This window comes from Corticium candelabrum, chromosome 1 (genome assembly GCF_963422355.1).
Source record: "Corticium candelabrum chromosome 1, ooCorCand1.1, whole genome shotgun sequence".
Taxonomy (NCBI): Eukaryota; Metazoa; Porifera; class Homoscleromorpha; order Homosclerophorida; family Plakinidae; genus Corticium; species Corticium candelabrum.
In genome coordinates, this window is record NC_085085.1 from 15940584 (window position 1) to 15950600 (window position 10017).

The 10017-nt window shown below is 39.6% G+C and overlaps 3 protein-coding genes across 4 annotated transcripts; 2 read left to right on the forward strand and 1 right to left on the reverse strand.

Moving 5' to 3' along the window:
• Positions 1–750: 750 nt before the first annotated feature.
• On the reverse strand, positions 751–3916 carry LOC134191154 (uncharacterized). Its single transcript, XM_062659738.1, has 3 exons — positions 3430–3916; positions 1446–2630; positions 751–1388 (listed from the first exon to the last, which is right to left on the reverse strand). Exons 1-3 carry the CDS (start codon positions 3752–3754, stop codon positions 823–825), a joined length of 2076 nt encoding a protein of 691 aa, XP_062515722.1. The 5' UTR covers positions 3755–3916; the 3' UTR covers positions 751–822.
• Positions 3917–3959: 43 nt separating this feature from the next.
• LOC134176789 (uncharacterized) lies at positions 3960–6327 on the forward strand. Its single transcript, XM_062643451.1, has 4 exons — positions 3960–3992; positions 4099–4216; positions 4298–5587; positions 5642–6327. The coding sequence occupies exons 1-4, from the start codon at positions 3960–3962 to the stop codon at positions 6094–6096; spliced, it is 1896 nt and encodes a 631-aa protein (XP_062499435.1). The 3' UTR covers positions 6097–6327.
• Positions 6328–6333: 6 nt separating this feature from the next.
• On the forward strand, positions 6334–9943 carry LOC134187609 (uncharacterized). Of its 2 annotated transcripts, none has more exons than XM_062655763.1 (5): positions 6334–6388; positions 6438–6555; positions 6664–6743; positions 7947–8088; positions 8150–9943. In XM_062655763.1, exons 1-5 carry the CDS (start codon positions 6353–6355, stop codon positions 9676–9678), a joined length of 1905 nt encoding a protein of 634 aa, XP_062511747.1. In that variant the 5' UTR covers positions 6334–6352; the 3' UTR covers positions 9679–9943. The 2 variants fall into 2 exon arrangements, with proteins under 2 accessions (XP_062511747.1, XP_062511754.1); XM_062655770.1 differs by having other exon boundaries at positions 7983–8088.
• The last annotated feature ends 74 nt before the right edge of the window (positions 9944–10017 follow it).

A 10017-nucleotide genomic window follows, 5' to 3' on the forward strand; every position in this document is an offset into this window, starting at 1 on the left:
GTGCGACCTGCTTCTTCTTCGTTGTATTTGGCTTCATATGAATGCCGAAGTCATCACGACATTGTCGATCGCAATTTCGCGTGTCTGACGTTTCTTTTTGAGGCAATCTCGGCTCGTCTGGTAGCGGGCGTGTCGAAAGTAGGCAAAGTAAGAGTCTCTTGTGGGTTACAAGGTAAACAAACATGATCTTGAAGATCACACAGCGCACGTGCACAGATACAGCGACGTATGCGTACTGTCTACGATCAATAATTATTGCAAGGAAGACGATCTACGTCGGTTGCGCACGACCAAAAGATCGGCGATGACTTTCAGAACAGAAGACAAAATGAGTGAATGTAGTTCGAGAAACAAATGTATCTGACGTAAAATCACTTATTTTGCACTTGTCTCTCAGATAGGTATTGATGGTTGTTCGTTTGTTTGTTTGTCTGTGGGTGGTGTGCGTGCGTGCGTGTGTGTGTGTGTGTGTGTGTGTGTGTGCATGTGTGTGAGACTAGCTTGCTTTGTATCACATAAATTTAGAGCGTATGGCACTAGTCAGTTGTCATGTGTAGATGATATCTTCATAACACACCATTACTAGTGTTGTGGGGCCATGATGAACTCCTTGTTTTTGATCTGGGACATCCCATGCCAGTTACACAGTACTAGACCTTGCTCAGTTTAGCTCTTGAGTTGTATGTGCCTAGCTCAAAATGAAGACCCCACAAGCCCCTTCTGTGTAGTGCAATAATAGCTGCCACGTGTTTGTTTGTTTAATCAATCTGCATTTAAGTCAGTAGAACACAAGTACAAGTTACAAGTACACATCTCAAAAGTTCAATACAGCAATTTGTCGTCCGCTTCTTCTAGTGCATCTTCATGCCGTTGTTTAATCTCTGCAATGCATCCTTCTCTAGTTGAAGCCTTAACTTTGAGTTGTTGTGATAACTCTGCTAATGTTTCTGTATCCAAAATGTCAAGCTGTCTTTCCAGCATCAGATGCAGCCTCACTGGGTTTCCTTGCAGACGTGTCAAATTTCTTTCAAGCAGTTCATAGGTTGCTGTAACAGACAAATCTTCAATTTGGAAAGGTTCCGTAAATCGTTTCTTGCTTTTTATGTAAGCATCTAGCTCTTCAAACTTTGCCTTTGCGATTTCGGTTTCAGCTTGGCGTAGTGAAAGAAACTGGACCTTATCACGTAGCTCTGCTTCGAGGGCTTGCTTAATCACAGGAATCTCATTTTGTGTTATAGCTGTTTGAAGCTGTTTCTTTTCACTGAGAATTCGCTCCAGGTTCTGCCTCTTCTTTTCATGATCTTGTCGCTTTTCTTCAACATACTCTTCCATTTGTGTTAGGCTCTCCAGCGTCTCCAAGTCTTTGGGCATTGTAGGTTCCTTCACAGCTATGCAAATTTACACAAAATTAAGAACACTGCTACAACACACTTAGTAATACTTACGTTTTTTCTTCATTCTGTCGAGAGTGGGTTTACTGGGAACATCCCTGACATCTCCAGGCCCAACAGTTACAATGTAAGCTGACTGGTTGCTGTCATTACAATATGATGATAACCCACTTTGAGTAGACTGTGAGTTTCCTGTCGTGTTATGTTCCATCTCTTTCTGGACATGCATGTCTTCCAGCATCAACTGCTGTTGTAAATGGGCCGCAAACTCATCTTCAGTCATGCCAAGTTCGTGTGCTGATGGAATGCCAGAGTTCTTATCAGACTGAACAGCAGCAGCAGCGACAGCACCACTGAGAGCGTGAGATTGTTGAGAAGGCTCTGAAGTTTTACAAGACGTCTCTTCTACTGGATTATCAGTGTCTAAAGCATAGATCAAGCGAGGCTGCCCTCCATCTGGTGACGTCACCCACATTGGTTTGACAGCATATTGTCCTTTGAGACCTTTAACACTTAGTCTAGATACATCAGTGTCCTTCACTGTGCTTCTGTTTGTTGTAGTGACTTTTGTCTTTGCCAACGATCCAGGTTTGGGGTTGTCCACTGCTTTGATGTTATCACCTAAACTACTCAGCAAAAATCCAAAGTGATCAATACAAGTGACTGCATTTACTTCATTAGTAGGTGTTTCCATAGCACGAAGAACAAGAAGTTTAACTGTTTCCAATCTCTTCTTGTAGTAGGTGGTGAGACGATCTTGTGGCAGCTCCTCAACAACTCGTAAAAAGGTAGTGCCATCTGCTTCAGTTGGGATTGTTGAAAGACTAGCATAGATTATCAGACGCATTGCCAAATAGCACATGTGATAAACAGCTGTAACATCTCGTTTGTCAGTCTGTTGTAGTTCTTCAAGAAGGAGCCGAGTGAATTGAATTAAAGCATGCTGAATTTCAGGAAGAAGTGATGGAATCCCAGATTTGTTCTTCTCAACCATTTTCTTTAATTCTGTCCTTTGCTCCAGCCAGATAGCATAAGAATGGCTGTCACGTGGCATCAGACCTAGTCTGTCAGTCATAGATTCAACAGTCTGGATACAGCTTTGTACTCTACTCTGAAATACATATACAGCATTGGCGGTGTGCGCATGACCAGCACTCCAAAGGTGAGGAAAGACTCCCATGAGGATGAGGCGATACATGAGATAATCAGCCAGATATGCCACACATGCAAGTTTATCAGCTAAACACATTCGAAATGATAGAGGCTCATTGCTGAGTAATTACGTAGACAACAGTGAGCAGCACCAGCAGAAGTAGATGCTACATTCAAGCAAAGATAGATGGTGTATTTAATCCAAGTATTTACACTAATATAGGATTCCAAACAAAACATATTGATTAAATAACATCTACACATACTTCTGCTAGTGCTGCTCACCATTGTCTACCATCATGTAAACAGCATTGTCATTAGTTCTAGCATAAACCTGTCAAATCCAGAATTTGTAGTAATAAATTCCCAAGAAAATAGATATTGTTCAAAATTTGGTTAACATGCAAACAGTATTCTACAACAATTCATGCCTTTGTCACCATCTGGTGCAGCGAAGGTTTTTTGTCACCATTACGTATAGCTTCGTAACACATGCAACACCAATGCTCCATCCTGTCCCAAAATTTGCAAAATTGTAGTTATTGCCATTAGTTTGGCAAAGAAGTAAAATCTGTATCCAAAGTTATAAGCTCAATCAGAACTTTTACACCAAAGTGATGGAAATTACAAACAAAAACTGAGATTGGCAGTGTAGTAAGTCTTGCTCATTAGTTTGTATAATAGTCATAATAACAACAACATATTTCTTACACATCATAACCTCACTAAAGGGCAGACAAAGAATACTCACAATCACAGGACAATCACAATCACACATAAAGATCGACATTCATTCTACAAAATCAAATACATGACTATTAGAAGCATTGTTACAAAATAGCCTCTTTTGTGTTATTAATTAATCATAAAGTAAATAAACTTGTACTTGGTCCTTGGATGCAATAGTAATAATCCTCATAGTTGTCTTTTCCACCTTCATATTGATCATACTGACTGCTGTATGTGTCATCATCATACATCGGATAACCATAATCGTACTGGCTCTGTCTACCAGTGCTGTAAGAAGTTCGAACTCCAGTAGTCGAATGATAGCGGCGACGATGCTCCACTTCATTAGCTCGTTCCACCATTGACTGATGAGAAGGATAAGAAGGACTTGTGGAAGTCGTCATCATCCGTCGTCGACTTCCTTCACTGCTCGTGCTTCGTCCAATGTTACTACTTCCACGTGTGTAGTAATAGTTCTCCATTTCGTTCCTGTAAACTGAAATGTGAAACAGGAAGAGGGGACCCACTAATCTCCACGCGTACAACAACAATGCCAAAAATAAAAATCTCAGGGTAAGCCTTTAAAACAGCTCCAAATTCTTTGCCTGCTAGTAAATGACAAGACAATCTCGGCAATGTAGTTTTCCGGGGAAGTCCCCTGTAAATAAGTTCCCGGATATTTGCGTCATGGCTCGTCATGCTCCTCTACAAGAAGCGCTGGTAAGCTACAATTCACATCTGGTTTGAAAGATTCGACTGGGCTGGCCGGTCTAGTCAGTGTAAACGTGGTATTAGAGACATCACATATTGCATAATAAACATGTAGATTGCGCTGTCAAAAGATTTGAGTTTGCAGTCGTACGTCAGCTTTTTGGACATGGTCAAGACAGCAATCGATGTCATTCTAGACTCTGGTGGTCAACGTGGCAGAGTGGTGGATAAAGGTGACTAAAAGTTTATCTGTAATGCTTACCTTACAAACCTAGTTACTAATTTATACTAATTTATACTAATTTATAAACTAGAACACCAATTGTTCGGACCAATTCTTCGACAGACTTCTCAAGCTAAACTCATTATGTTCATGTTGGGATTTGAAGAAATTTCCGAGTCAGACAAGTGCATGTTTTTGTTGGATTTTGAGAGTCATGTTGAAATGATGAGATTGTTTAAAGACATTGCTGAGAAGAGTTTAGCAACAGGAGTCAGTGGACAGACACGGATACTGGATGCATATAGTTCTCTAATGTCAGATGACCCATATGTGGTTGTGATTCATTTAGGATATTTCTATTTCTTGAGGTTTGTTCTTCTTACATTACACACTGATCACCGAGTGCTGAAAGATCTTGGCATCGGTGAACAGATAAAAGTTGCAGCTGATGCAATTGAAGTAGCAGCTAAGAAACTTGATGTGTTGCAACTTAAGGGCATGGCGTGTAGATCATGGATTGAATGTAAACAACAAGTTCTTGCATATGTTGATTCTGTGGGTACCATGGGTGGAGATGATGATGTGGTAGCAGTCCAGAAGATGTCTTTTAGTCAGAGATTTACTCAAACGGCAAATCTGATTGCTAATGAACTGCGGAGCAACACTTCTGAAGAATTTGTAGATGTATTTCTGTTCATGCATTTAACAAGGGTTGTCTTGTCTCAAACAAATGTTGGTCAGTTGCTAGTTGACAATGATCTTTGTGATTATGTGCGAGTGTCATGCAGTTTGCGTTCTGAATACTTTACTGAGGATATGACAAAATCGGTAGAGACAATACGGTGTCGCTTTACTGAAGCTCTTGACCATCCTCTTGATGCTGAGACAATACAAAGTCTTCATCACTTGGTTGGTTGGCAAGTCCATGGCTTCTTACAGTGTCTGAAGCCTCCAAGACATTTCAAACACAAATTCCAAACTACAACACTTCATAGCAATGGCTCTCTTTCAAGAAGTAGCCAAGTACAAAGAGTTAACTTACAGATTCCGACGGTTTCACATGCAGAGAGCTTTCACTCTGAAATGCTTGGAGAGGGAGCTGTAGTGGCTGGATCGACTGGTTTACTTGACACAGTGTCTTTTGATAATGCTGTTGATAAGGAAGTTGGTACTAATGATGAAAAAAGGGATGAAGATAATGCAGAGAAGGAAGACTTTGAAGATATGTATGATGACGAGGATGAAGTATGTGCAGAAGGATTCTCAACAGTCAATGAGGCAATGCCTAACAGCAGCTCTAAAGGTTTTTCTGCTGAATTTAATGAGACGAGATCAAAAGTTTCTTCTACAATTTGTCATCAAAGCAATGACGATAAAATTTGTGAGTTTTGCGAGCTTGTTTTTGTATGCTTAATTGACAGATTTGTAATAGTAGGTTATGATGTGGAAGAACTAGTTCAGTGCCTTGATTCTACTACTACGTTTCGTGAGCGCTGTTTGTTGCTGAGTAGTGCTGTAAATGCATTGAGACAGAAATCAGCAGAGAAGGAGAAATTGTCACGTGACGTTTGTGATCTGCAAGAGTCATTCAATTTGTATCGAGAATTTAATGTTGTAGTCGATGTTCTCAAACCAGTTTGGGAGGAAAAGAAGAAGCAGCTTGCTGTAGCTAAAGTTGAGATTGAGACTTTGAAAACTCTTAAAGATCGACTTTGCAAAAGGAAGAAATTCGGTGATACTGAGCATGGACTTGTGGCAAAGTTTGTGTGGAAAATTTTGAGATCAGCGAACGGTGACTACTATAAGCTGTCTTGCCTTGACTCTGCAGTTGTCAGAAGTGATCGCAATTCTAGAATGTTATCTGAAGAAGCTATGGAATCGGCTACTTGACAGTTTGAGTTGACGTCGATCTCTTCTTTTTAATTGTATGTCCTCAATTATATCTAAGCTTAGTTAGCTATAGCACCTCTGCGTACAGTGCACGCGTGTGACTTTGTAAATACCGGTAGACCGGTCTAGTTATCTAGATCACTCTACTTTCCTCAATGTTGCAACTAAGATTCTCAATCCTTTGGATGCCAATGACGTCATTAACTTTCATGACGTACTCTAACATTAATATCTATTTCTGGGGACTCCAAACAACATGGCCGAAGGTCATTCGCGATTCGAAGACGAACTTGTAAGTGCGTAGTAGATTTGCAGTGCCGTACTTTAAATTGAAATTTTAGAGAGCTCTCGAAAGAGAAGTCAACTCTCAAACGTATGTCGAGTTCGTTCTAATGGTAAAGGACGCGGTCGATCACTTGCTGAAAACACGGGGAACGAAGGGCCGCACTGTCAACAAACGTAAGGTCTTCCATATGAACAGAACACTCTCTAATTCGCAATTTCTAACATTTAAAATATATAAATTATTGGATATCATACTGTAGGCATATCTTGTGCTGATTGCAGGTCATTCTCGTTTTGGTCCAATCATTCAGCGGTGTCCACAAGCTGTGAAGATTATGCACATGTTGGGATTTGTAGATATGGTAAATAGCTTAAATTATTAGTTAAATTTATTGTACTGTCAATTCTAGATCTTTGATTTGTTTGTTTGTTTCAGTGCATTCTGGATTTAGCTCTGTTATATAATTACACATAAAGGCAGTTTTATTTTGTGTTTCTGCTTTTATGTTTGGAAAGGTACAATTACAGCTGTCATGCTCACAAATAAAAGAGGAGCTGTTGTTGCATGATGATCAAGGAATGGGTGCATTTTAGTTTTACGTTGTGACATGTAACTTGTGACATTGTGCTTAACCCTCCGAAGCAAGATGCTTTGTGGTAGTTATTCATGGGATTTTTTAGACAATCTCCTAGTTAGACCATAGTAGCGGGGTTATACAAAGCAACTGCTTATATTATGGGATAACATATGGGCAACTGTTTCTGTAAAGAGCACCAGTGCAAAATAATTACATTTTATTTGTACACTTACATTGTTTCTGCAATATACATGTACATCTTAATTAAAATTAATTAATTGTAAATGTACAGTGTAGTACCTTATAATATGTGGCGATAGGAGAGTGTATTTATTGTGTGAGCATGTCTTTGACTAGCCAAGGAGACTTTGTTGTAACTGGGTACATTGGACCAGCTTGTTCCGAGAATACTGTACATGACATTAAATCTTACAGTAACAGTTTAGCACTACTTGTATTAGTTAGTATTGTTCCCACTATAGATAGCAGCTATGAGTTGTCACGTCTATATAGACATGAGACAAGAAAGATTTATACGCACCGGTGTGAACTTTATGTATGTGTAGCTTTTGTGTGTTATTGGAAGGCAAGTCTTTTGAAGTCATTTTAATGACAGTTGACAGTTAGTCTCGCGTAGGCAAACCCTTTCCTTGCCAACAGATATAAAAAGGGTGGGGTTTGGCTTAGTGAGACTAAATGACAGTCTGATCATATAATGATGACATATTTATGGCGTTAGTCAGTTCCATCATTGGCTGTGCCTAACCTGTGCACTAAAACCACTTAGTTTGCTAAATTAATCATTATTAAACACTCGGGTTTATCAAAATTGGTTTTCAGAAATGTTGGAGATAGTACTGTATGAAATTTGGCATCAGTTATAATGTAAGATGTTGGCCGGTGTTTGTTATCTACACGGCGTCTGTCACCTATAGTGGGTTTCTGTTTGCTGGTGTTTTATACATTAGCATTTTGTCTTACGTTTAGGATGATCAACATATGTGTCTTCTTGATTATGATCAGAATGCTAATGCTCTGACGTGCTTTACTGATATTTGTAAGAGGTCATTGGAACGTAATGGTATAAGAAGTGTTGCCACAATTGATGCATCTAGCAGTATTCATTCAGGTTTTCATAGTTGTGTTTATGTAAATTTTGCAGTTGTATGATTGTATTTATTACTGTGTAGATGATCCAACTATTGTTGTCGCACATTTGGCCTACTTCTATTTTCTACGTTTCATGTTTTTAACTTTGGTTTCAGAATGGCAACATTTGATGGGCCATTTGGCATTTCAAATCAAAGTGGCTATGGATTCTATTGATTTATGTCTTCGGAAGCTTGCTCTTGCTCAACCACTGTCTGTAGGTCATGATATGTGGAAAACGACAAAGGAACATACAAGTGTCTACTTGGCAAATGGTGGAGACATTCGAGAACAATTATGTGATGAGATGGTACAGGCAGCAAATGCAATAACATTTGAAATGCGATTGAAGTACAGTGAAGGTGATATTGACTGGATGGTGTATATGCACTTAAAGAAAGTTCTTATTTTGGAGACAACTAAGGGAGGGATGATTAGTACTGAGGGTATTGAGCGGTACATGGCAGCATCTTGTGGTCTTCCACGGGAATACTTAAGTGAACAGTACTTGGACACCGTAGACAAGGTTCGAGGAAAATGCCTTGAATCATTGGAAAGACCACTGATAACTTCTGAAATTGCTGAGCTTAATCACACATTATTTTGGCAGGCATCAAATTTTCTTGGACACCTTTGTTTGCCTTTAGGAGGACGTAGACTTCACAGACTGGAAAGATCAGATACTGACGGTGAAATGGAATTTGGAGGATTCATGAGTCACAGACATGATTTAAGACAGCTACTGCAATTATCTGGGAGGAGAACCACAAGCCATGAAAATAGGTATGAAGAACTTGAACCTGGCCATGTCTTGGGTCATGGTGTAGGGTTACCTATACACATCCACCATGTGGATGCTGACAGCAATGATTCTGATGGAGAAGAGAAGAAAGATGAAGGAGAAAAAGAAAAACCAGACTGGGATGAGGTAGATGAAGATGAATCAGGAATTGGTAAAGATCAATATCAATCTGGTCAATCTGGTGATTTATTGAACCATTCAGAATCTAACAGTATGTCCTTGATGAAGACAGAAAGAATTGAAGAATTCAATCAGATTGCTAGAACGGCAACCAGTGTTAAGCAAATTGAGTTGCTACAGCAAACGATCAGGGCAATGATCAAAGGAAGGTCTGAAGAGCGTGCTCACGTTCAGTCAGAGAAATCAGAATTTGAAAGTGCTATATTAAGTGCTAAGTCACAAGGCTCTACAGAGATTATAAGTATTATGGAAGCAGCAAAAGATGAACGATCTTTAGTTCTTCATCGACTGAGAGGTGAAATGCGATTACTTTATCGAGCATCTCATGTAGCAGATAAAAGACTTCGCTATCTGACTCGTTCAACGCTATCAGGCTTACAAACAAATTCTACATTTTGTATGCTAGAAAAGACGCTTGTAGATCACAGAGAAGAACAACCAATTCTGGCTGACATGATGTTCGGTTTGGTGACTGACTTTCTTCCAAGTGATTTACTTGTCAAAACTTGTCGCCAAATGGGAGTGAATGTTAGGCCAACAAGGGAGAGACGGCAAGACTGGGTGGCAGCCATACTGCGTTTGAGATGAGATAATATTTTACTGTGTTTTCGTGACATTACATTGTATAATTATAGACTGTACTGCATGATATGTACCTGCTGTATGTACATCGTGCACTCATTTTATACGTTGGTTTCATCTCAAACCGTGTACGGTGTTGGTATGGGTGAAAAAATCCTGCCCGTCATTTGCTTGAGCTAGGTACTAATAGTATGTCACAGTACTACATAGTACTAGTGATGATAGCAGCTTACTGTGTCTACTCAGTGTACTAGGCACCGTTTGCGTTGTTCTTCGGGCAGTGGATACTTCAGTTTGCAAGGTATTATTATCTGTGATATATTAACTCTAAGCCAGAACGTGCTA